The 26,077-nt window shown below is 39.4% G+C and overlaps 1 protein-coding gene across 3 annotated transcripts; it reads right to left on the bottom strand.

Annotated features, from left to right (window-relative positions):
• Nucleotides 1–843: 843 nt before the first annotated feature.
• On the bottom strand, nucleotides 844–25,543 carry btbd8 (BTB domain containing 8). Of its 3 annotated transcripts, none has more exons than XM_016672750.1 (19): nucleotides 25,466–25,543; nucleotides 24,615–24,733; nucleotides 22,600–22,779; nucleotides 20,634–20,737; nucleotides 20,217–20,334; nucleotides 18,596–18,685; nucleotides 17,690–17,770; nucleotides 17,506–17,602; nucleotides 16,743–16,834; nucleotides 15,914–16,016; nucleotides 15,306–15,488; nucleotides 14,351–14,515; nucleotides 12,806–12,935; nucleotides 12,043–12,104; nucleotides 10,132–10,675; nucleotides 8,895–8,982; nucleotides 7,187–7,302; nucleotides 5,252–7,096; nucleotides 844–1,759 (listed from the first exon to the last, which is right to left on the bottom strand). In XM_016672750.1, the coding sequence occupies exons 2-19, from the start codon at nucleotides 24,716–24,718 to the stop codon at nucleotides 1,260–1,262; spliced, it is 4,602 nt and encodes a 1,533-aa protein (XP_016528236.1). In that variant the 5' UTR covers nucleotides 24,719–24,733; nucleotides 25,466–25,543; the 3' UTR covers nucleotides 844–1,259. The 3 variants fall into 3 exon arrangements, with proteins under 3 accessions (XP_016528236.1, XP_016528238.1, XP_007554759.1); XM_016672752.1 differs by having other exon boundaries at nucleotides 16,743–16,831; nucleotides 25,198–25,527; XM_007554697.2 differs by having other exon boundaries at nucleotides 25,198–25,527.
• Nucleotides 25,544–26,077: the final 534 nt, after the last annotated feature.

A 26,077-nucleotide genomic window follows, 5' to 3' on the forward strand; every position in this document is an offset into this window, starting at 1 on the left:
GGAAACGCGGATTGACGTAACAACGGCGACGAAACTGCTCTGTATGGCAGGTCGATTAAACATTTAATCCAAAACCACACCTATCTCTACTATAGAGGCCATGAATATAATTTCTTCTCGCGAAAATAAGCAAAACTTATATCAGAAAGTAACTACTACAAATTATGTTTATCATATCAAATCCCTAAAATATCTAGGACGTTTTAAAATTAGTTGGACTATAAAATCTGTTTTCTTTGTAAAATGAACTTTTATATACCAGTCGGCAAACCAATCCAGAATCAACATTTCAACTACTACTAGGACAACTGATGTCACATTCCCGATTCAAGTGTAATCCTGTAATTCCCATTCCTTTACAGCTACATTCATCCACATTCATTCGCAGGAACACTGCAGATTGCTGAGTCTGAACTATTTAGAGATCTAATTTAAGATTTTTAAAAACCCACTGATAACAAAATCCGGTTTGCCCGTGTTTTGTAATGTTAGCACCAAACCGCTAGATGCCGCTAGCGTTATGTAAAACCTTGAATTACTTCTTTTTCCCTACTTTCTCAACCCTGCTTAAATAACGGTATACTTATTGTAATATTGATTTTTAAAGCTAATTATCAGGTTAGATCAGCTCAGGTTGAATTAATTAAATGAACGAGCTACATACAATTGGGTCATGTTATCCCCATGTTTCACACTCTCAGTTCTAACTTCAATATATGGCTGTTTATCTTAAAAAAAAAGACAAACGTTTATGCCATTTATAAATTACTAAAAGAAAAAAAAAGGTGAACTCAGTCTGTACCTTTCAAATAAATATTGTTCTTATAACACATGACCACCTCCTTCAATTTTTTCCATAAACACAAACCTTTATTTTACACTTAACAGGAGCCAAAAGGCTGACAAGATTTTTCTTTAAGAAACTTCAGTAAACCATATTATAAGACTACAAAGAAAGAAAATGTCTTAAAGAAAAGACACCATTTCTTCTAGAGTCTTTTGTCTTTTACAGTTTTGAAAGAGACACCAACTGAACAGTCCAAGCTACAAAAATATCTGCATGCATACCAGCCTGCTCATGTCAATTAGTCTTTTAAGGGCGGAATGACAAATGTGAATGGAAGTGGGGTAAAGTCCACAGATCTGCACAATCCGGGAAATGATGTCAGTAGAAAGACGTGACATCACAAATAAAGATAGTAAACATATCATTTTTAAATAAGAGGGGTCAACTGTCCAGCAGGTTTTCCTCTGAGTAGTCAGTGGTGTGTTTCCAGTTCCACGATGGTCCACTCTCCCTGTGGGGATGCGGCGTCTTCCGGAGAGAAGCTAGTCACCGTGATGCTGGTGGAGGAGTCTTCCATGGGTGAGATGAGCTCTGCCCATCGTTTGAAAGTCTCCTTCTCCGGTGACAGAAAGGCCTGCCCGTCCAGGCAGTCCCGGGACAAGGACAGCGTCTGCTTGATGAGGTACTGAGCCAAGTTGAGCTCCTCGGGCACCGGGTTGATCACACCCAGGTTGGACTCGTGCTCCGACAGGAGCTGCCTGAGCAAGCTCCAGTCTTGCTCGGCAAAGTCGCTGCCGTTCTCCGTGTCCCCTTTCTGTCTCTCACCATCCACCTGTTGTCTAACATCTCTGTCCTTATCCAAACAGCGCTCAAACGCTTCTCCCACGTCCATCTCATAAATGGGAGAGAGGACTTTGGATGGTCGGTGGTCATGTTTGCAGGTTTGATCCAGTCTGTCAAGACCATTGTCCCCTAAAAACAATTGACAATACTGCAAAATGATAAACTGAAACACTCTTCCACAGTTCTTTCACTTTATAGATGACTTACTACACGCTAAGGAGAAACACAGATAACAGATTTTACCCTTAATGCAGCTGTTTCCCTTTCAAACATGATGTCACGTAAGGAGAACTCAAGGTGGCTGAAGCAGTATGATTAGATAAAAATAAATGCTATTGCTGTGAAACACAATGTACCAGATGACTGAGATCTGTGTGAAAGGGTACACAGTCACTTTAAAGGTAATGTACAAAGGAATGTATTTCTGAATGCATCTCTTTATCCAACTCGTAAAGCAAAAGAAGTCATGCATTGCCAGCACTAGTGAACTTTGCATTTTTCTGAGAGTTAACACTGATATGTTCTGAGGTTTGTGCACAGGTCTCTTAACAGGCAGAGCTAAAGAACAAATACTGTCACAAAAATGCAATTGCAAGCTGAAGACACAAAAATGTCATGCTGCCATGTTTTCTTTTTTTTTTTAACATGTCTTCTTATTCTGAACATTCACAATATGGCAAATGAATTTGCCAACTCGTTAGCTGATGATGAAAACAACATATTTCACTTTTGCATTGGGATAGTACTGCAATAATGGTGCGGCAGGAGCATTTTTTGGGAATGTGGTTGGGAAAAACCAGAGACATGGCAGGACTATAACAGCTGCTCTAGACACACATTACGTATTTTAAACTGGCTACTCATGTAAAATTAAATGTACTCAACAGCAAAACACTTTCCATAAGCAATAGACATCTATCTCTCTACACACACATCTACTGGGGATGACTAGAGATAATGTACAAAAAAAGACATATAAAAGGATGGCACAAGTGGAATACAAACTAAAGTGATTACATCATGCATGTGTGCCATGCAAAATAATAATCATAAAAAAACAAACAAACTACAAAGCAACAAAAACAAACAAAACCCTCACCCCTTGGGAATGGGTATTTCCCTTAACAGAAAAAAGGACAGCAAAGAGATGCAAACCAAAAGTTCCTCCCAAAAAATATTTTCTAAGAAGCAGTGGCAATATGGTGTCTTTTTTTTTGTTTTTTGTTTTTCATACAATCATTTTTAGGCAGTGGGACTTTTGGGTTTGGAGGTCAATGTCACAAAAATCTGCTTTACAGTTGTAAAGGTGCTACATACAGTATTTTAAAATCAACAAATCATTCTAAGATTATTATTAGATTTTTTTTGGTGCTATAAATACTGTAAACAAAATTTATAGTAATAAGCCAGATTTTGGTCAGTGTTTCACCCTACAAACCTGGAGTCCTGTGGTTTGATGGTGGAAAAAAAGTGTGTAATTGAAAACAAAAGAAAAAAAAAATCAGGATTTATTTATTTGAGGATTTTCTTTGATAAATTTGTGTTTTTCTAATAATAAATTTATTTATTATGTTGATGTTTCTGGAAAGAGAAGGAAAAGAACAAAAAAACTCCATTAACTTCTTAACAGCGCTTTGCTCTGCTGATATGTTGAAAAACATGTTATTCTGGTCCAGATGTGTGGACTTCTGGGACTTTGGAGAACATCAAGTCATGTTACATCTTTAAAGTATGTGTCACTTTTAACAGCATCCTGTTCAGAAGAGTGCGTGTGCATTGGGATGAAAGGTGTGGAATTGACTATCGTATTTTACTTTTGTTGTGATGTCACACATTTTAGTTTTTTTTATATTTAAGTATCAACTAAATGCTTAGAAATAAAATCTAAGTGGTAAGATAAAATTCATCTTGCCATTGGGTAAGATGAATACATTTACTCAATGGTAAATTTACCTTACCGTTGGCTTTTATCAATTATCCAAACTGATCAAAATGCAGAGCAAACCATCAGTTACATTTTCCGTTTAAAGTACCCTACATAGAGAGGTGAATGACTTTTCATCAGCACAGACATAGCCATCTTCGTAATGTTGCATATCATTTGATATTATTGTGTGTTTTGCAACATTTGAGTAGCGTCAAGTTAAATGTGCGTTATACATGTGCAAGAGTTGTGTTCAAATGTTGTGACAGCTTGGCTTATGTAGCAATCAAACTGTCAAATGTGTAGTGGAGTAATGTCGGAACGTTTTTTGATGTGTTGGTTGAATGCAATCAGAAATCTTTACACATAAATAATACATCTCCAAATGTTTTGGATTTATTGCGGCCTGAATATTAACTATTTTCAACTGTATTTTGTATTTCAGTTGCAATTTTACTTAATGTAAAACAGAGGTCCCCAAACTACGGCCCGCAGGCCTGGTCCGGCCCGCCACATCATTTGGTCCAGCCCCCTGAACAATGCCGGATCTGGCCCGCCTCCTCATACCAGAGAGCATTCAGTGTTTTTTTTCATATATTGTATTTTCCGGTTTATATGTGGATTTTTCTTCAACCACCAGGGGGCTCTTGAGCAGATGTGAAACTAACTTTCCCTCAATGGAATATATACTAATCAGTCCCAGTCACCGTTTCACTCACGGTTTTTTCCATTTGCATTCTGGGTAAAAATCTATCTAAAATGTGTCGTCGCGAAACATTCGCGATGACGAATCCCCCCCCTGCTCGACAGTTTCAAAGACAGAACAGCCCCCGTGGAAAAGAATTTTCTAAGGTGTCTTTCTCCAAAAACTAAGACCGGCCCCTGACCATAAAAAGGAACAGCTATGTGGCCCTCGCAGGAAAAACTTTGGGGACCCCTGATGTAAAAGGTATTTTGTGAACAGTGTTGTTCAGACTTGATCTGATCTTAATGACAACAAAGGAAATGTAGCTACACTGATTCATAGCCAGTGCAGTTTATGAGGTCACAGTGGCATGAGCAAAACAAAAAAGTCAGTCGTGATTCCTTTAGTGTCTGACATACTGATTCCAAAATGCTATAAGGAGCACCACAGCCTATGACAAACAATCTATAGCTTAAGGTCAGATTTTTCTTCTGTTTAACAGGAATGACAGAGAGAATATTTTTATCTTTATGTACATCAAAGTGCATTGGTTGAGCTATGTCACAGGCCTCGTCACAAGGCAGCATCTTTTTTTTTTTTTTTAAACATATGCATTTCTCTTATCGGTGTTTCAGTCATTTACTACTGCCTAAATGCTTTTATCAAACATAATTTAGTTCTTTTAAAATGCAGAGATTTAGTAAATTGGTTTTATGACACCAAAAATCCAGCTTTAAATGGATATTGATGTGGCTCTGCAATGGATGGATCTGGATGAAGGCAAGATTTGAGCAATGAAAACATGAAGTGCATTTATGATTTGGAGTTTGAATAAGTTACTTCACTATTAAGTTCATCTATATCCTTTCCAATACTAAATAAGGTACATGTTGAAAGGAAGCCTGGGAATCGGAGCTAAGGAGAATTAATCTTGCAAGGACAAATTTGGTGACTACGGAAATTTGATGGTTTGGATTTGAGGTCTACAATGGGGCCGTAGATCATACATTACCTGATGGAGATTGTGCAGCTTGCACAGCAGAGCCCCCTGTCAGTTGAGGTTCATTTAAGTCTAGATGTAAATCTGCTTTCTTGCTCTCTGAGGTATTGGGGAGACCCTTGTTATTCCCTCCATTGTACTGTTCAGTGTGGCGCAGATCCAGGTGGCATGGGCGCTCTTGGGGAGTCGCCTCCTTAGTGTCAGAGTCCAGAACTTTATCCGATATAACATGATTGCTCTCTTGTTTGGTTGGTTCTTGGATTTCTGTGAGGAATACAGACTCCTCTTTCCCATCTATGTTGAGCTTCATGGCAGTGGTTTCGGGATCGAGCGGCAGGGTGTTCTGTTTGTGACCTGAAGGACACGTAGTGGAGTCACACTCGAAAACATCGCAGGGAGTGAAAGCTTCATCCGTTTGCTGAGGTGGAGTCTGGGCACCTCCTTCCTCTGAACCTAGTTCCTCACACTCGTCAACAGACAGCAGCACTGACCGGCGGAAGGTAGAGGTGGACTGGTAGTCTGGTTGATCGTTGTTCTCCTGGTCTGGGCAGTCATCATCAAAAGCAAGGTTAACAATGCCCTGGAAGTGTGGGGAGGGTTCTGTTGTTGGCAGTGATCCATCACCTGGAATAACTTCGACTTCGGACCTCTCATCTTCCGTTTCGTCCTCTTCCTCATCGTCATCTTCTTCTTCCTCGGAATAGTTGGGAACACCTTTCATGCTCTCATTGGTTCTGACCTCCGTGTGCTCTACTGGAACCTCCTCTCTTTGCAACCAAGAACGTGGACGTTGTCTAGCTCCCTCCTCTTCACTGGTGGTCTCGGCCTCTCTGCCACGCAAACGCACCTCTACCCTCAAGCCAGCGCCACTTTCGTACATCTTCAACTCTTCTGGGGTACTTGTGTCACTGCTGCTGCGACCCAAGAAGTCAGAACAGCGCATGGTACCGCATTTGGACACTCCTCTGTCATTGGAGCAGTCATCGTCTTGCGACCCTCCGGCGTCATAGTCCTCAGAGCGGGGCTTGATGTCATCAGATGATGTGGTATGTGTGCTGCCACTCTCAGATTCGGGGCTGATTTGATGATTGATTCCTCTCCAGGAGTCCTCTATGGGGGTGTCGGTACTTCCTATGCTGCCAGGGGTGCTAGCCGGACATTCTGTGTCTTTTGGGGAATTCAGCGATCGAAACTCATGCTCTGGTCCACTGTTTACATTAATAGTGATTATGGCATCTTGAAATGGCTTTGTTTTACTTTTATCCAACTGTTTACAAGTGTCTGCTTCTGCAAAATGCACATGATGGACTTTGTTAGGTGTTGGTGTAACACTGGTCTCATCTTGGGGACTTGTTTGGATTTCTGACTCTGCTTCAGTCTTCTGCACAATGTGGTCAGTGCTTACTTCTGAAGGTAGGAATTCCTCTCCACTCTGCCCTACTGGATGTAAACTTTGTGCTGCAGAAGGCATAAGTTGCACAATATCCTTATGCTTCACATTATCACTGGAGTCGTCAAGTGGACTCTGCTCTGATGTTTTACCAATCACTGCTTCTAATTTTTTACTTTCTGATATCTTGGAGGGAGCAGGATTGGATGGTTTGGAGGTTTTTGGTGAAGCTTTTTCAGCTGATGAGTCTGGGGTATTTTTTGGCTTTGATCCAGACTTGGTAGTCGAGGAGATTTTGGCTATTTTGGCATTAGATTTAGCCGAGACTCCGTTCGCTGATACAGGTTTTACGGTCTTCTTTTTCGTATCACTGGTGACTTTAATGGTGTCTGAGGATTTGAGTCCATCCTTGCTATATTCCTTCCTTGGAGAAGCTTGCTTTTTCATAGAAGTTCCAAGCTTGGAGACTAAACCAAGGAAGAAAATATACCCAAAACATGAATTCACTTTTACAATATTTTGACATACAGCTATATTAAGGAGCTTGAACAACTCACCATGATGGTCCAATGTAGTTCTTCCCTTGGTGTCTGGTTTTGCCGCTGCAGCAGACTTTTCTGCTGGACTAGTTCTGGTTTTAGCTGGATCTTTCACGCTTGATTTATTGGTTGGGCTGGTAAAATAGATGAACAAGAAGCCAAAGGAACAATTTTATAACAATCCACTACAAAACCAAACATTAGTTTTAAATGAAAACACTTTCACTCCAACTTGTATTTCACTCATGAGTCAAGGTAAATCAAGAATGGCAACTGTATTTATTTTCCCTTCCATTTTTTTCACAGGTAACTCTCCATCTAATTATTAAATAGAAGGAAACAGAACAAAAACTATACAAATTTTATTCTTTTAATATATGGTTGTGGTTTCCCATGTCAGGATATAATGAAAAAATATCCCCAGCTGGCACTGAAATTGAGAAAATATGTTCAAATGCAACTTTTTAGCAATCTAAAGAGCTGAGTACTCCAAACTATTTGGAGTCCATCATTCAACAGTGTAGATTACTTAGAAGTCGAAGGCGAGATCGACAAACCTTACAGATCTAAAGACAGTTTTTTTTTTTTAAAGACAAAGGCCAAAATCCCTCCACGGCAATATAACAGAATCAGATAAAAGGCAGACAGTTACTTCAAGTTAGAAATGCGGAAGTTTGGTTCAAAGCAATCCAAACGTTTTCCGTTCCAGCCCATTTAATCATCAATAAAACGACGGCTAGTAAAATATATTTTTGTATCCGACATGTATCAACCTGAGGACCAGCCTGAAAGATGGTGCACTTTACTGTTAACTTTGCATAGTCTAGAGCAGGATGTTTCCTTTTAGCATGTAAGAAAAAGCCAAGTTTTTAGTCACCACAGCTTTCTGAATGACTGCCCAGTGATGCTAAATTTGAAACTGATATTTTTAACATCTCTGAAGAGGAAACAAGAGGCTTGTCACAGCACACTGCACAGCTGTTTTTATCCTCCCGAGCACAACCTGATCCAAACATACACACACTCGAAAAGACGCACAAAAACTCTCGACACTGATTTAGGTTGTGTCACTCTGCACCATTGTCATTTTGTACTTGTCAAGTTTTGGTCTGTTCATACCTAATATTTCCTTTTGCCAAAACATGTCTTGTACAGATCATGAGCTGGTTCCTACCTGCCTTGAACTATTTTTTTCTGCTTGTAGGCCACAATAAGAAACTATACTTCAATAACAATAATATTCTGGCAGGAGGAGGTTATCTGTTTCCTTTCAGAAATCCTACTAATGTTTCATATAAAACTCCAGCCTTTCCAGACTTTACCTTTCAGAGTTCTGAGGCCTTTTAATGGTCATTTTAAAATAGCAACTATTGCTGCAGCTGCCAGCAGAAAAAAGAAAGCGTAACAGAAAGAAAGAGAGAGAGAGAAAGACAAAAAGAAACAAACTTATCTATAGTTGAAAACAGTGAAATCTAATTTCCTGACTGACAAAGAAGCCTCTAATTTGTTTCAATCAGTGGTCATAATGCCCCATAAGAGGTTCGAAAAGGGATTTGAATCGCAGTCAATAAATATAGAGTGTAATAACAATTCTCTAGATTTGAGAACTGTTATGATTACTCATCTCTATAGTTTATCAAAACACTCAAACCATAGAAGACGGGGGAATGAATTTATTTTGTTTCCAGCTTTGAAATGAAAGGAAGCTGAAGCCAGTAACTCTCACCTGCTGGTTCTTGCTGTGTCGGACCTCTGAGGCTGTTTGGTCAGAGGCGACTTGTTCACTGCTTTGGCCTGTGGCTTGGATTTTGTACCTAGAAAGCAGGACATGAAACACATGAACAGCTGTTAGGAATGCACTGTGCATCAAACGATCTCATTAAAGAAACAGGAATTATCATTAACATGTTATGAGAATGAGGTGTTCTGGGATTGTGTGAACTCAAGAAAACAAAACTATTTTTACGTATCTCTTTTGTACGGATGTGCAATGAAGAATTATAACAGTAATTTGGTTCTCTGGTCTTATTAAATATGTGTCAACTAAGCCAGAGTTACAATGGAGTATTAGGGCCATACCAAGAAAAATAAAATAAAATAATAAAATAAAATTACATAGTCATACAATTACATGAATAAAGTCATAGTATTAACATCTCTGAAGAGGAAACAAGAAGAATAAAGTTGAATTAATATGAAAATAAAGTTGCATTATTCTGAGGATAAAGTCATAGTAATACCAGATTAACATCTGGTATTACGTCTGGTACAACTTTATATTATAAGAATAAAGTCGAAATAATACAGAAATAAAGTCATTTAAGAAGAAAGTCCAAATAATATGAGAATAAAGACATAATACTTTGAGAATAAAGTCATGATTTTGCCTGACTAACGCCGTAATATTATAACTTTATTCTCGTAATTTCACTTTTGTTTATTTTCTCAGCTTGGCCCAAACACTCTGTCCTGCAGATTGGTCAGCTGTTAGATCAAACATTTTGGAGACAGAGTCAAACAGCTGAATGAACAGCCTTCCATAGTGGTGATTGTATATTTGTACCAGCAGGACTGGACAGGACAGTTGGTCGTCCAGCTCCAGCTCCCTCATTAAAGAGCTCAGTGGTCTGACCCTCCCCCCTCTCCCCCCTGTGTGACAGCTGTGGAAGGCTGCAACCTCTGCTGCCACCAGCAGACTGACAAAGAGAGCTGTATGTTGCTTTGTTTCCAGACAAATCAGTGTTCAGACATGAAATAAGCCCCTTCTTCCAAAGCTCCCTCCCTGGGACAGCACAGTATTGATTACACTAATTAAACCGATGTTCCTTTCTAATTCTGGCTACAGTTTTATCTCTGGAGGCGACTCAACAACCATTCAGCTTCAGCTGCTGTTCTGCCGCTAGAGGACAATGAATCTTGTTGATGCCGATGAAACGTAAAGAAGTCAATAAAAGAGTGTAAACCTGGAATGGAGTGGCTGTCGTGCAGACTGCTGGCACAGTTTTCTGGCGAGGTAGTGGCTGATGTGGATGAAGCACCAGGATGTGCTTGGGTAGTGACGGCGCCAGCAGACTTGTCAGCCTTTCCCGCCGAACCTTTCTGGACCTTAGCTACAGTTGCCTGGGTTGTGGATGTGCAGCTGGGGGGGGAGGTTTTAGGCCTTGCGCCTGGGTTCGGCTTCTTTTCTTGCTCTTTTGGCCTGTGGGAGCTTCTCGAGCCATTTGCCTCGGACACATCCCGCTTTGCCCCGGCGGCTGCCGTGCCGTTGACAACCACTGCGCCGGCCGGCGCTGTCTTTGCCTTTGTCGCCACGCTCCTGTCTTGTTTCTTTGCGTTCTTCGCTTTAGAGTTTTGGCTTTCTCCCGGCTTGCTTGCTGTGCTCAGACCATCGGATTTCATGGCTGACGCGGCGCTGCGGACGTCTGGGTTTCTGTTTTGCGGCGCCCGGTTTGTCCTGTGAACCGGAGAGCTCTCAGATTGAGATGTGGGGCATTTTACAGCCTTTGACTGCAGGATAAAAATAAGTAAGAGTCATGTAACTGTATTACTGCACTAGGTCAATCAGCAGGGAATAAAAAAATACATAAAAAAATCAGCAGTAAAGGGATAGTGGGTAAAATTAGACCACCGTGTTACATTGATGTCTATTCTCAGATCTACTCTGAGTCTTTCAAAAGGCAGATTTCTATTTTGGCACACAGAACTTGACTTTCTACATGACCTGAGGGACATGCAGTGCTTTTAGCCACTAATTTATGATGTCTTGGCGTTTAGACAACACATCAGTTACATCCCATAAATCTGTTCACTTTCTATTTCTAGCTCTTACTATGGGGGCATGTGACACACTGTGACTAAAGAATAGCCACTCCCATGGATTGCCGTGAGCTAAACTTGCCCTTTAGGTTTGCATAATTAACTTTGGCAAAATTCTTGCAATGATAAAATTAAGAGATGCACCAAGAAAACAACTGATAGCTGCAATCAGACAATATTACATTTTCCTGATCTGTTCATAGATCAACTATGACAACGCCTTGCCATAGTCTCTTTCTCTTTCTGAAACTCCGTCTTCAGGAAATCATCACAAAATGGCTCCTCTATTAACCCTTTAATAATGTTTTTACCAGCGTTTCACTGACAAGTAGCTCCTACAATGAGATCAGCACATGAACAGTTCCGCCAGGTGTTGCTAATTGCTGCTGGCAAATCTGAAGGAGCTGAGTGGAGGAGCCACAGAGGAGTGCTGCTCTGTGAGGCGGAAGCTCAAAAGTTTCTAAACTGCAGCTCTAAGGAGGAACTGTGCGCCTTGAAGACGGGGCTGAGGTCCAACCAGGTGTTTTGCACAGCTAAATGGTTACCGTGGAGATTAAAGGATTCCTCAAACATGAATGAAAGAATCAAAGCAACACTCCAGGAATGTTTTCGATAAAGGAATAACAGTATAACATGATGTAAAGCTCAAAACTGTTGATTTTTACATAACACTGCCCCTTTAAGGCTTCTATATAGTTATATAGTAAAAGCATAAAATCCTAGATTTTTCTGTTGTTGAAACAGCTGTTATTATATGAAAGGACCTATAAAACTAACTATCAGGGGTTGAGACATGCCTCTACATGTTGAAGTGTGCAAAAACAAGAAAAAAAGTTGGTGAGCAATTAGCTGTTTTGCCCAGTTAAATAACTAATTAACTAGGTTTCATTTCCATAGATACTTGTGCCCCTCAACCTGAAGAGCTTCACTGTAGTGATAAGTTTGGGCAGTTGAAAAAAAGAAGAAGCTTGTTTTATTTTCATTATAAAGAAATTTTCAATTTATGTAAAAAGCAAAATGAAATGTTACTTGTGTCTGATCCAAACACTGATCATTACCTGTGAGCTAGTGAACACTGGCTTTTTACCGAGTCTTCGATTGTCTCCTTTATCAATAGCCTCTGTCAGAAGGTGGAGAAAAAAGTAACAAATGAACAAATGAGATTAACCAAAAATATAACATTAACACAATATAACAACAATACATTATTTCACTCACATTCACTGATTTTACATAAAAAACAAATATAGTTAATGATCTTTCATTTACATCTCGTACATTCTCTTACAATGTAAGAGAACAACCTTTATTTGTTAAACATAAAGGTTCTAAATCCTGAATCCTTAGAATCTAAACACACTGCTAAGAACTGTAGGAACACTGGGCCATACACCGATACCAGTCATATCAATTATTCATGCATCCCATTTCAAAATATTATTAGATCAACATGAATGAAGCGGGTTGGTAATTGCATTTGTGAAAGCTTTTAAATGTATGCAGAGCCACAACAGCAGCAGGCTAAGCTTCATCCTGTTAAAAACAAGCATGGCGCATCTGGTCCATTTACCATGTTGATGTGCATTCATAAGCCAGCGAGCTGCACACACACTGCCACTATGTCTCATAAAAGCTCTGGCTGGATAATAAATGGGTTAGCAGCCAGCACGCTGCTGTAATATAAGAAGCTGGAGCAGAGAGGACTTTGGAGGATTTTTATGTAAGCAGAGCCACCGGCTTTAGTAGAAGACAACAAATGAAAAGCATTCCCGTTCCTTCCATACACAGAGCGAGGCTTTGAGACAGAATTCCAGCCTTTACCTGCTAATATCCTCTCTTTGTGTTTGGGTGAGAGTGCCTCCCATCCTGGCGTGTGGCGAGCCGCATAAGAGGTCTGAAGCAGGAAGGTCCAGAGGCGCCCACGTAGCGTGCCGATCTCCTGCCTGAACGGCTGGCGGTGACACAGAGGAGACAGGCAGAAGAATGGAAGGGGTGCGCTGCAGCGCGGGCGAATCAGCAGCTGCTTCAAGAATGTTTCACCATGGCAACAAATACCCTCGCCTCCTCCCTCTTCTCTCTCTCTCTGCCCCTCCCTTGCCCTCTGCCTCTGTGGCTGAGCTCTCCTAAACAGAATCTGGGACCTCATGAGTCGATGTCCATATTCCTGTTTTCACACTGGAGGACCGGAGGACAAACGGGAGCCAACGTTGCTCTCTGCTGTCACAAATCTTACAAACAACACACTGCCTTCGACATTAGACACACACAGCTAGATTAGTGAGGCACCCGGCGTACGTCACAGCGTCCCTCAGCCTAATCCATCCTGCTCTACTGTACGCAGCTTTAACTCCTGCAGCCAAGTCACTTTGTCGTGGGAGCCACCTCACAAGCTTAGCTCTTGTCTTTATGTTGCTTTGCAGACAGTTTCTCTTGCTGGTTAATGGAAAACGGAGCACCTGAATCTCAATCTGAGCCTGCATGCTGTCACTGAATTCTGGAGACCAAAGAATAAAATCGGGTATCATCCGTTCTGCTGGAAGACTTTGTCAAACAGTCTCTGGGCCTGCAATTGATTGGTATGGCAGTAAAAGACAACTAAATGATGCTGTTTGAGAGTTTGATTTTCTATAATTAATAAGCAAAGGTCTGATTACCAGACCCTTTGTAGATTAGATGTGATCTTATGCGAGTACCCACTGGCAATAGCAATGCTTTTTTTTTAATGACAAACAAAAAAATATTTTACGTCCTACCCATTAAACTAAACATACGACATTATAATGACATAAATAAAGAAGTAATATATTGTGGAAGAGGGATCTGAAAATCATTGTAGATCCAAAACATAAACATACATTTGTTGGTTTGCGTATCAAAAGAAAAGCATGCAGTGCCCAAAATGTGTCTATTCACAGCAACAAGAACAGGATTTGGGTCACTTTTTAAAAATGCTATATTTTGCCAATTTTAATAAATCAATTTAGTTGTCTTTTACTGCCATACTAATTTCCCTCAGGACTGAGACAAATTTATACTAGTCTTAAATTAGGAGTCAAAAAAAAAAAAGAAAAAGACAAAGAAAAATCTGTCCAGTGACTGAAAATGCCACACTTTGGACAACTTTGACTGACTTTCAAATAAAATCACTGCAGGATCAAAAACATTCATGCTACGAAAAACTGTTGTGAAATCTACTGAATTATGTAAGTAACCATATAATTTATCATTTATTGTCTATTCTGGATTTGTATTTATATAATTCTACAAACTAATAAAGTAAAACCTTCAAATTTAATAAGGTCGTGTTCATATCGCCAACATATGTTCAATCAACGACAATCCAACTAAGAATAAGGATTAGTTTACCTCCTCTTGTTTCTGATGTTCCAGGTGAAAATCTCCATCAAAGTTATCTTCACACAGAGAGTTAACAGTAGTGAACAGATCACAGCAGTTGTCCACAGCTACGCCCTCCCTCACCGCCAAGCACAGCTTCTTCAGCAGCGTCGGCTCTCTGGTAAACTCCTCTCTCTGCAAGTCAGTGACACACCAAGAACAAAACAGATGCAGTGTAAAAGTCTTCACATTTCTTAAGATTTTCCACATTTTGTCACATTAAAACCACTAATTTTAGGTTTCTGGTGAAGAAATGGCATCATGGGGAAGTTCTAAAACATTTTTCCAAAATGTAAAACTTTGAATTTAAACAGCACAGATCAACCCAACATGTAAAAAAAAAAAAAAAGGCCCGGCAGACATGTCTGTTGTTAGTTGGGAACTTAATGTTTACTGCAGCTCTGAGAAGGAGCAACACAATCATCCAAAAGGTAAAACAATTCAAGATAAAATGTGTTGTGTAGGCTGGTTAGTAATATCTCCAGCCTGTGGTGTGAATTTTAAAGGTCAAACTGGTGATTGTTTGGCATTTTGGTTGAACAGATTTCATTCCACACTGTAAGAACCTGATTCAAGCAGGTTACAGGAAGCTGAAGCTGTTGTTTACATCTGCTTCCTGCCGCTGACTGGCTGAGTTGAATAAATTAAATACAAGTGGATTTGAGTGCAGCAAAGTCGGCTTTTCAGGAAAAGCCTCTGGATAAAACGTGGTTCTACTTATTATAAAAGCACGGCTGTAAAAAGATTTATATTTTTGTGCCGTACTTGAGATTTTAAACTGTGAGAAAATAATTTTACCCTGATTAAAAATAAGTAGCTTAAAAAAACAAATATGAATCATTCTTGAACTGCAGTTGGCAGCACAAATGTTCCCTGGGCCGCACGATGAGCCCTCCTGGCTTAAAAGGTGTGGAGCCGTTATTACCCTGCGGAGGTCGTGGAAGGCCTGAGTGTGGATCACCCTGGGCAGGTGCTGGACTATGAAGTGCAGGCTCTCTTCCTGGAGCTCCACGGCCATGGCCCTCACATGCTGGGCCCACTTCACCTCTGGGAGGCTGCCAATCAGCTGCTCCGTGCCACAGAGCAGCGTGACGGCGTTCCGTACAGTCTGAGGGAAAACATCTATCAGCTAAAGGAAAAACTCTCTAAGAACAACAAACAAAAGAGGTGAACCAAACAGCATCAGATAAAAAAAATATATATATAAAAATGTATTTACTCCTGCCCAACCCCCTGGTGATCAGAGGAGGGAATCCCCTCATAGTGCTGTAAGGTCACCATGTACCAAGTTCAAACCACAGCGGGTCAGTCTTGATTCACAGACTAAAGACTCAGCCACCAATTACAAGCCACAGATCAATCTTCATCCAAGTCCTGAATTAGGCCGATGTTAATAACAGAGAATTGAATAAAGCTCATCTCTAATCAGATCGTCATGCTTTTTCCTTCCTGTTGAAATAGACAAGTGCTCTGTTTGGTGATATTTGGGCTTGAAAGGAGCAGAGCAGAGGACAGTGGGTGGAGTCCACTCACCATTGTGTCTGTTACGGCCGTAATGCAGGCGCGCTGCAGCTCCGGGGACAGGAGGGAGAAGTTCCTCTCACACCAGGCTTTCACAAAATGTTCCGCTACCCACCTGAAAACGCAGAGTGGACGCAATGAAAACGCATTTCCTGAAGCCATAGGATCTACACAGTGTGCATGTGGTTTAATTTCTGATTACATATTTTACTTTATAACTACGCATTATTTTGAGTTTATCACATAAACCAGTAATATGCTGGGATGTTTGTGGCTATAGTGTGGAAGAGAGAAAAAGAAAAGTTTGAGTGTAAAGATTTAAAGAAAGCGCTGTAAAGAGGTGGATTCTCACAATGAAAAAGATAAGAAGTAAATTAGCCTAGAAACATTCTAAAACGTAAAAGTATTTATGTAAATTGAATTATATGACTGTTAAAAATATTAAAGCCAGATTAGAATAAAATAAAAACATTCAAATTTAGGCTTGTAGACAAGCTGTGTTTCTCATTAAAGCAAATTGCCCCGGAACCTTGTCCTCCTCTCTTGGTCGCTTAAAGAGAAGCATAAACTGAAGCCTGGTTACCTAGCAACAAGATAGAGATGAAAAAGGTCTAAAAGAAGTCAATCAGCTGTAACCAGGAGTGGCAAGAATGACTCCAACTATGGCCAGTCATAAATAACTGTAATTTTTCAAAATGTTTCCATATAACATACAACCATGTAGGAATATTAGTATTCAATGTGAATTATATTCTATTTTGTATCATTATATAGCATTCAGAATGTGATAGTATTATTTTTCTCATTAACAGCTGCTACTTGGTGCTGAATGCAAACTTACCTCCTACAGAGCATGTGGAGGTTTTGGAGCCCTAAGGCGTGTGTGAGCGACAAACACTCTAGAACCGTTTTCTGAACCCCGTCAACTGGCTGCTGGAAATGGAAAAAAAAACACAAAAAAAAACACCTTCCATTTAAGAAACAGATGCTTTAGTGCCAATATTTGACAAAGAAATCCTTTGCAAGTAAATATCATGCTTGTTTATGAAGAGAAACAAGTTGATCTGTGAAAATGTAAGTGTGAAGTGTTTCAGTCAAGTTCACCTAAATCTGAATCCTAAAATTTGTTTAAAAAAAGATTTAAAAACCCAAAAAACCAGAAGAAAACTAGAAGTGGATGTGTAACATGTTCTCCCCCAAACCAACATATTTAGTAAGTAAAGCACTAAAATATAACTGAGGTGCAGTATAAATTAACTTACAATCTTTACAGCAAAATTAATGCATGCAGTGGTGAAGGGCTGCTGGTATGCAAGATTTCACAGCCTATTATATTTAATGTGCCATCCATCCCAACTCATCCTGCCAACAATATAATGTATTTGACTGGTTTTATGGACTTTTACATCATCTCCTGATCAAGACGGTCGACAGAAAAGAAATGGAGCAGATAAAAATAGGTGGGTCAATCAGAGTTGACAACAGTTTAGTAATTTGGTGTTTGTAATTTAAATAACTCAGAATTTCTAAGTTTTATTCAAAATTAAAGACAAAACCCTTTAATGTTAGCAGACTGCCTTCAGTAACACAGATGCTTCTCTAACCTTGGGGAAGAAGCGGCAGTAGTCGCGGGTAAAAATCATCTCCACCAGGTCTTTGAGCCCCTCCAGACCCAACATGTCTGCAGCTATGGTAACCTGACTGTGTGGTAGAGAGATCGCATTCAGGTTAGCCTGTTTTCTCATCGTGTGCAGTGATTACTGAACCCCATACTCAGACACACTATACCTGGCGTTGGCTCCGCTGGGCAAATCCATGACAGCTCCGTACATAAACTGGAGCAAGATTTCCATCTCATCTGGTCCCAAGCTGAAAAGGTTGACATCAATAAACAGTAAAACAAAACTGCAAAAATCTTTGTTCAATTTTCAGGCCTGGATTTTAGATGCATAAATTTAAGACTTTTTAAAATTGTGGAGAGAACCTCAGTTCAGATGTCTCAATTGGATTTTAATGTCACAGTTGGTCAGGAGAAGGAAACAAAGAGTTCAACTCATTATTTTGTACACCATTGCAAAATAAAGATAGTCAGGTAGTCATCAATAATTTTGCTTTTGACTTTGTTAAAGTTTGTACACTTCTGCAAACAAGTTGTTGAACTTTTTAAAATATAGTTTCCAAGAACAGGTGTGTTTGTTTTTGACGCTGAATACTACAAAGAACATTTTGTGGTTATATGTGGACAAACTTGCATTTACATCACAAAAACAGTTCTGCTAAGAGCTGCTTAAACATCGACCTGACTCCTGCAAATACAATCATACATTATCCAGCACTTAATGCACAAGACCGCAGCCTGAGGGTGAAGGAAAAGGCTCCCCCAGCGAATCAACACAATCGCTCTCCAATCTGACAGCCGTGTCTTCCTCCGTTACCCTCAGATCAGCGATGCATGGACAAATGACACTTTACGTCATGGAGGAGAAAAAAAAAAAGAAAGAAACAAAGTGTGGAGGCTGAGATGGTGTGGGTTTTAACAGTGGCTCCTCAGCATCTTCGGAAGGCTAGACATTTAGACAACAAGAACCGTTGTTGGTAGAAATCCAAATACCATCAAATACCTTCGTAGCATCCTATAAGAAATTGGGGTTTGCAAGGTAAAACGTTGAGATCTGAGGTGAGGAGAAGTCTTACCCATGCAGAGTGATGCATTGTCTGGAGCTCTCCATCCAACTCCCACTGAGCATAGCACGGAAGTACTGAGAACGTGCACACAGGATCGCCCTAGAAAACCAGTGAAGCAGAATTTTTTCTTTTAATGCACATGCCATATGCTTAGAATGATATATTTCTGTTCTATAATTCATTTTACTTACATGCTTTATTAAAGATGGTGTTTGAAACTTTTTGCATATGTGCTCCCAATTACCTACATCATCGTATCATCCTCATACGGCTTTAGTAAAGGACTGAAATATCTATTGAATGAAGTTTAGTCAAGGGACAGAGAGAACTTTAGCTCTGCTGCCATGGCAATCACAGCTGCAGAGCAACCAGAGCGTGGCCCAGCTTCTCTGTGACGATCACAGGAGTCAAGAGAAAACTGTCTCCATGGTTACTAGTTGAAACTTCTACCTTTGAATCACTGAATGACCACCCACTGTTGAGTGGGGCAGCACATGCTGCACCTCTGCTGCTGTATGTTACATAATGTAGAAAGGACACAGTCAACATAAGGCTTCAACATGACACCATAATGTAAAGGTGTACAGTAGCTCTTAATACAGCATCACCTACTGGATAAAGGATTTATATTGTGAAATTTCTATTCACTTATTGATACTATGCACTTTTAAAGAGAAAATCCACGATATAACTGTGGATATAACTCTTACACTCAATCATGAACAGCCTCACCTGCTAGACAATGTAGAATACAACTTTTTGTATGTGGTTGGAATCTAAATTAAAACATGTCCATGTGTTAAAATGGCCCAATCAAAGTCTGAACTTGAATCCAATTAAAAATCTGAGGCAAAAATTTAAAATATATGAGAATAACAGCTACTCAGCTTGAGTTATACTGCAGTATAAAGTATTGAAATTATTCCATGTCTAGATGCACAATGCTGGTAGAGTAACACCCAATTAGACTTACAGCTGGAAACAAAGGTTAAATGTTAGTCAACAAGGCTAACTGCCCGTATGCTTCTGACATAAATAGAACTAACCTTAGCATTTTTGCTAATTTTAGCTTTTAAACTGCTGTTTACACACTAGATGGAGTATATTACTGGAGGTCGCATTTTAGCTAACTCTGGACATTTTTATGACATGCAACAAACACAGACTCTTTTGTTTTAAGCTGTTTAAGCTTTGATGCTCAAACTTGAGGCCCACAGAACCGAAGTCAGCATCAGAACCCCTCATTTGAATCTGAATATGCTAAATGAGAAAGGTTGCTTTTAAATTTCTTCAGAAATGTTCTAGATTCCCTTCTCACTTCTATTCAACTATTCACTAGTTCTAATAGTGGAGGTTTGTCTTCTGAGAATACCATCAAACTATATGAATATTAAAGGCTTCAAGTTCTGTATATTTTGTAAATTAGTAACTGAGTTCAAAACAGAATTTAATATTACTTATTTAGTGATAAATTCATTTCAGCACAACCTTTAAGAAACAATTTGGGATCTAAAATAGCTCCTTTACTCAGCAAAGCCATAAGATTTCCCATCGTTAGAAAAAATTCAGGGTGTATGAACACTTTTCAAAGAAACTGTAGTCTAGTGGATAGCAACTAAAGTAGCTCTACCTGTGGCAGGAGAAGACCTGCTCAGCCACCTGGATGGTGATGTCACACTGTTCTCCCCTTTTGTACAGATCCAGCAAGTCAGTACTGAGGCCTGAGGCTGGCTCAAGAACAAACGCACCTGGACAGAAGCAGAGATTGATAATAAGGAAGCACCAAAACATCTTACGTGAACTTTAATCTGCTCTGGATACATTATGTGACTGATAAAACAACGTAAACTAAGAGAATAAAGACAAGGCAGGGTCTAAATCTGCAGGAACTTCTTGTAATTAGCAGGAACAGCAACAAAGGCCCAAAAGGGATTAGCTCTTAAGTAGATTATGACTAAGAAAACATAATGTGAGGAAAGTGGATAGAGGTGGGCAGCTTAGTGGTCACATGATCCAGAATAAACCCTCCACGTGTTGATCTGTTTACCTGAGTCAGTGGAACTGTGAGGATCTGCTTGGTTTGCAGCGCTGCTCTCTGTGTCGCAGTTTGCTTCAGCCGTTCGCATGCTCTGCTCTGCTGTGTACACTTGCCTGTGGGCAAGACTCTGAAAGTTAATTAAAACGGAACCTTTTGTGCATTTCCAAGCCACAGTATCATCTGACACAAAATGACATCTGTCGCCACAGGACTGAGTAGTATTTTCACCCTGTGGGCAGAGACGTTTATCTTAATCAGTGACATGAACCTTCTCAAAAACAATGTATATTCTATATTTTGCCTGGTATACTACCTTGACCAACATGGGAACTGAGAGGCAGTGTTGTACTCATTTCTCTAATTTGTTAACATCTGTTTTCCTAAAATGCATTTAACTATGTAACAACAAAAGATACAGTCATCTTTTAGCACAAGCAGGCACATAGCTCAGGCAGAAAGGGGTTGAGGCTGGAAATAAATCACTGTCCCTGGTGGAGAAAACTAAGTATTGCACCTCCTGTTATCGCAGATGAGCTGCAGCTTCTCTGCATTAAAGGAAGTCGGTTGATGTGGGAGATATTACAGAGCATGTAAAAAGCTTTTATGTCCATCAGTAGTATGAACGTCATAGATACATGTGAACCACGTTTTATTTCAGGATGGAACATGTCTACAACCACCAGTTTTAGTGATGCTTCAAAACAAGAACTGGGTGAAAAGGTTTGAACATAAGGTCAAAATTATACATAGATTCTCACTAATATTTAGAGAAATGTTCATCGGGGAGTTGCAGAGAAGCCATCAATAAGCCTTAGGCAGGATTCTGATTAGACATTTATCCAGTCTTTTTATCGCTAATGGTAGAGTTCGGTTCATTTTGCTCTGAAGAATGATTCATACCTCAGAGTATGGATCATTACGATACTCTAGTATAGAGTATAGTAATGTCACCTCATTCAGGTAAGTTGGCTGACCTGAGTGATGCAAACCTTAGTCTGCTTTAACCTTTCCAAAACCAGTTCCAAGATGTGTTTGGGATCCTGTTGGAACATCCTGTTACATTCAAGTTTAAATCGTCTAGAAGCAGAGTTGAGGTGAAACTGAAGAATGTACATGTAGTCTATTTTGTCCAGTCCACAGGAACCACTGTCACTGAAGCAGTTCAGAAGTTGGCTGTTTCGGCAGGACAAGGATCATAAAAAGATTTTATAACTCTTTTGAAAAGCAACATTAAGCTTCTGGAATTGTTCAAACCTCAACTCTAATAAAATGAAATGGACTGTGCACATTAGCCACCTCTCTCCAATGAAACCCACCAATTTCAATGAATCTGGGTCAGATTAAAACTTCAGAAGGAAACTCACTTGCCTAAATGAAATAATTATACTTTTATATTCATTCTGAAGAAGTCTGCACTGTTTGCATTGGCATTCAGTGCAAACAACATCAACAGTTCACATGTGAGTATGAGCAGCCCTAATGTGATGTTGGAGCCCATGTCTGTTGTAAGAATCTGTCTTTGCTTTCCCAGCAGCAGCTGCTTTTTAAGGATGAGCATATATAGTTAACAGAGAAACCTGAGAAACATATTGACTAATTTGCTGCTTCTCCCTGAAGGATCAAACCTCTCAACGAGAAAGCTGAAACCTTTCAAGTGTGAGTCACAAACAGAAAATTCTCAGCGGTATTATGAATTCATCTAAACGACTCGACTCGCAGATTGTTAAAGCACATTCATAGCAGCATTACAACCGAGACATTAAATGAAGCTGCTTTCAGAGAAGTCGACTCAACTTTTCTTTAATAGCACAATTATGCAGGTATTTTTGGTATTTATTGAGGCTCATAATATATGTAAATGAACTTCTGTAAGACACCCACTGGAAGTTTAGTGCCAAAAGAAATGCAGATCTGAGGTTTTAAGTGATGCTGTTCTGTGAAGTAAACCAGGAAACAGAAGAGAACTCAAGTCTACCTGAGAAAATCCTTCAGTGCTGGCAGATCGTAACCTGGCAGATGGATGATGATGGGATCCTTATGCGTCTGTCCTTGTAGGAGATGAGGAGCTCTGGCCAGCAGCACGGCTCTGTGAGCTCGGACTGAACCAGAACCCGCATATAGGGAGACATCTGCCTCAAGTTCCTCCTGCAGCAACCTGGAGAGACACACAGCAGTTATTTTCCAGGTTTCTGCCTCAGACTTTAAAATCATAGCAACAAATACACAGACATTAAAACCAAGAATAAATAGAAATTAAACATTTTACACATTTTCTCAGAATTCCATATCATCACCTTCAGTCATATTTTGCCAAAAGTGATTTTGGCAAAAAGAAAACCAAAACTTTTTACCTAGTAAACCTTCTTTTTACTTAGTAAACATTTTACCTACATCATTATTCTAGGAAGGTGACAGCATAGGGGAGCACCAATTGCAGTTTTTTGTCCAATCATGGATGGATCTTTAAAAAATTTGCTGAAAATAGCGAGAAAGTTGCTGAGTTGGCAACAGTGGGGTGACTATTGTTAACTGCAAACATGCAGACATGACCTGCTGGGCCAGTCTGTCAGTCAGCTCTCCCTTTGTAGAGGTAGATAAGATCGGTTTTACATGCAAGTATTAGCCGATGGACAATCTCCAGTGTTTAAGGAATTCCATACTTTGCCTGACTTAAATATCCAGAGTGGTCAGCCATGTTTACGCATTTAAAATCTAAATACAAACCTTCCCTGTACAATCAGAGCACAGTGGTGCAGTTGTAAATATGGAACCAGGAAAAAAAAATTATTAAAACACCAACTTCATGGGTTGATGGGTGACTGAAAAAATTAAAAGTAATGAAACTTCTTGATACTCTATTTTAGAGGGTCAGAAAAAAATCAATTCCACAAAGAGTCACAATTTCTAGTCCTGGGAATTCTGAATCAATTCAAAAAGTTCAAAAATTGAGTCTGCTTAGTTTTTTGTACAAATGATATTTTGAATAACTATTTTTGCTTAATAAAAAGCCAGGCAGCTAAGCTAACCGAATACTGGTCATTTAAGTTACAGGATTTGATGCATACGCCTAGGTTTGTAAATATAAACTGATGGAATTTGATACAGTATTTAACTTTGTCTTTCTCCCTTATCACTCACATATTTTAAACAGAATATCCAGACAGATTAGAAAAATTGGTTTCCGAATTATAAGCCATTTCTGAATTGAATCGTAACCCTAAAAATCAGAATGAAATTGAATCACTAGACACTTAAAGATTTGCATCTCCTCTCCATTTTGTTTTTTCTCTGCTTATCCAGTCCCAGGAGATACATTAATCAAATTCCCATACTTTTCAAGCCTCATAATTCCTGTCCAGAGCTTTAAACATATATCCGATGGCCTGTTTTTCCACTTCAGGACTTTGGAACACACAAGTCCTGAGGCGGTCCACTTCTTCTTTACCATCATCATATCTCATCCCGCCGCAATGACTGATCTGGGTGACCCAGAAAACAGTCCGAGTCGGCCAAGTGTGCACTCATAGATCAAATGTCGGTGTCACATTTGTTCTCCAGCTCCAATCACAGTGGAGAAACAAAAACCTGACAGGCCACTCTTGTTAAAAGAGGATTCCCATCCCAGGTCGCTTGTATCAATGTGACCAATTAGCTAATTTAAAAAAAGTTTGTTTATAGAAGAAATTCCTTGTGAGATCGATGTGTTGATATCTTCTTCATATGGCTTCACTTTAAGAGTCAGGCTCACGGCTATCCCTCTTTAACATTTTCACATTTTTCTCACAATTATATTATTCAAAATATAATTTTAAAATATATTTTGCAATATAATTTTTAAAAAAGTTAAGTATACTCAACCACAAGAATTTCTGTGTATTTTATCTGGAGTTCTGATCAGCCAAAACAAAGAAGTGGAATAATTGTGAAGTGTGAGACAAACAATATGTGATTTTTTTTTTCAATGCCTGTGCAATTATAGGTAAATATTACCTGTTGAGGTCTGCAGACAAAGCAGATGATAAACATCTCCTCAGCTGCTCTTTGTATTTGCGCTCTTTGGCCTGGAATTCTCTTGCAGCTTCAGTGTTGATCATGGCTCAAGGAATTCTCTAAAAGATAAATATATAAGACAGATTACTTTGTGATTTGAGAAGAGAATCAAGCAAATAATGACATGATAATTTAAACAGTTGGGAGAAAAACATATTCACTCATAAACCATACTATATTATCTTACTGACTGCAGACGTAATCATGTCTCTGTGTATAATATGGATATTTCTGCAGGTTGTATTCGTAGCAATACCGTTTTTCGCCGAACTGACCGAAGAGGCGCTGTTTCGCAAGTTAGTGATAACAAGAGGTAGCGGCTACAAGAATCAAAATTATTTGACAACCATAACAAGATAATTTTCACCGCACATTCATAACGTAAATAAGGGCGTAAATTATTTAAAAATATAAAGCGCTTAGTTAATAAATAAAAGAAACGGGGGGAGTTAAAAGCCCAGCAGTTCTTTAACCGTGTACAAATTAAAACAAACAAAACCATATAAAGATACCGGAAACATACCTGAGCTGTCAGAGTGTGCCTGTTCTGTCTCCGTTACCTTCCTTCTGTGCTTCACCAAATACACTGGACATCTCTTATCTTCCTTTCAAAGCTAGCATGCTAGCGCTAGCTAAGACTGGCTACCGATAACGGTGTATGTGATTAAACGTGAACTTCGAATGGCTCGTGACAAAAACAGACCAGTACAAATAATATTCCGTGTTTTTTCCGTTTGGCAGCATTTGTATATATTCACGTAGCGACATTACAAGGGTGCTGACCCACTGACCGATGTTGTTGACATCACTACTGCACGCTGCTCCCCGCCCACGGCACACAGTTTGACAAATAACCAAGGAGCGGACGAACCAGGAAGCATTCTGACATGCGCAGTGCAAGCACGTGGACTGTCGCTTCTCAATAGCTTGTTGGTAGCATTCACGGCACGTTATCTCTCATAATATGAGAGATAGATTTGATTCAGTTTTGAAGTTTTCTGCATCCAAATGGTTATGCATGAATATAAACAATACAAAGGGCACTGAGATTACAAAACAGAAATCCCATCTAGCTTTCTTTTTAAGGTAAAAAAATACAAATAAAAGTAGAATGAGATGTTTGGATTGGGTATATTGAATCAAGTTCTTACCGTTTGTAGAAAATTAAAAAGGAAAACGTATTATATTTTACTTTCGCAGCTGTATAGTTTTCAACTGTTTTATTCAGATTGTTTTTAAAACGTGTATCTGGTGTGTTTCTATTTCTCCGAAAATTGCTGCACCTACACCTATTTCAGCAAAAAGGGACAAATACAGTATTAGTCTATTTGTATATATCAATTTGACCATTCTTATTTCCCTCCTGAAAACAAAACATTTGTTATTTATTTGTTAAATGCGGA

Source organism: Poecilia formosa, unplaced genomic scaffold, assembly GCF_000485575.1.
Source record: "Poecilia formosa unplaced genomic scaffold, Poecilia_formosa-5.1.2 Scaffold65, whole genome shotgun sequence".
NCBI lineage: Eukaryota > Metazoa > Chordata > Actinopteri > Cyprinodontiformes > Poeciliidae > Poecilia > Poecilia formosa.

Bases quoted from the DNA above. Each gene is read 5' to 3' on its own strand.
- btbd8 (XM_016672750.1), bottom strand. From the start codon at position 24,718: ATGATCAACACTGAAGCTGCAAGAGAATTCCAGGCCAAAGAGCGCAAA. The intron at 20,335-20,633 runs GTAAACAGATCA...GCTTCTGTCCAG, and splicing joins TCACAGTTCCACTGACTCAG to GTGCGTTTGTTCTTGAGCCA. The intron at 8,983-10,131 runs GTTTACACTCTT...CCTGCTTTCTAG, and splicing joins CGACAGCCACTCCATTCCAG to GTACAAAATCCAAGCCACAG.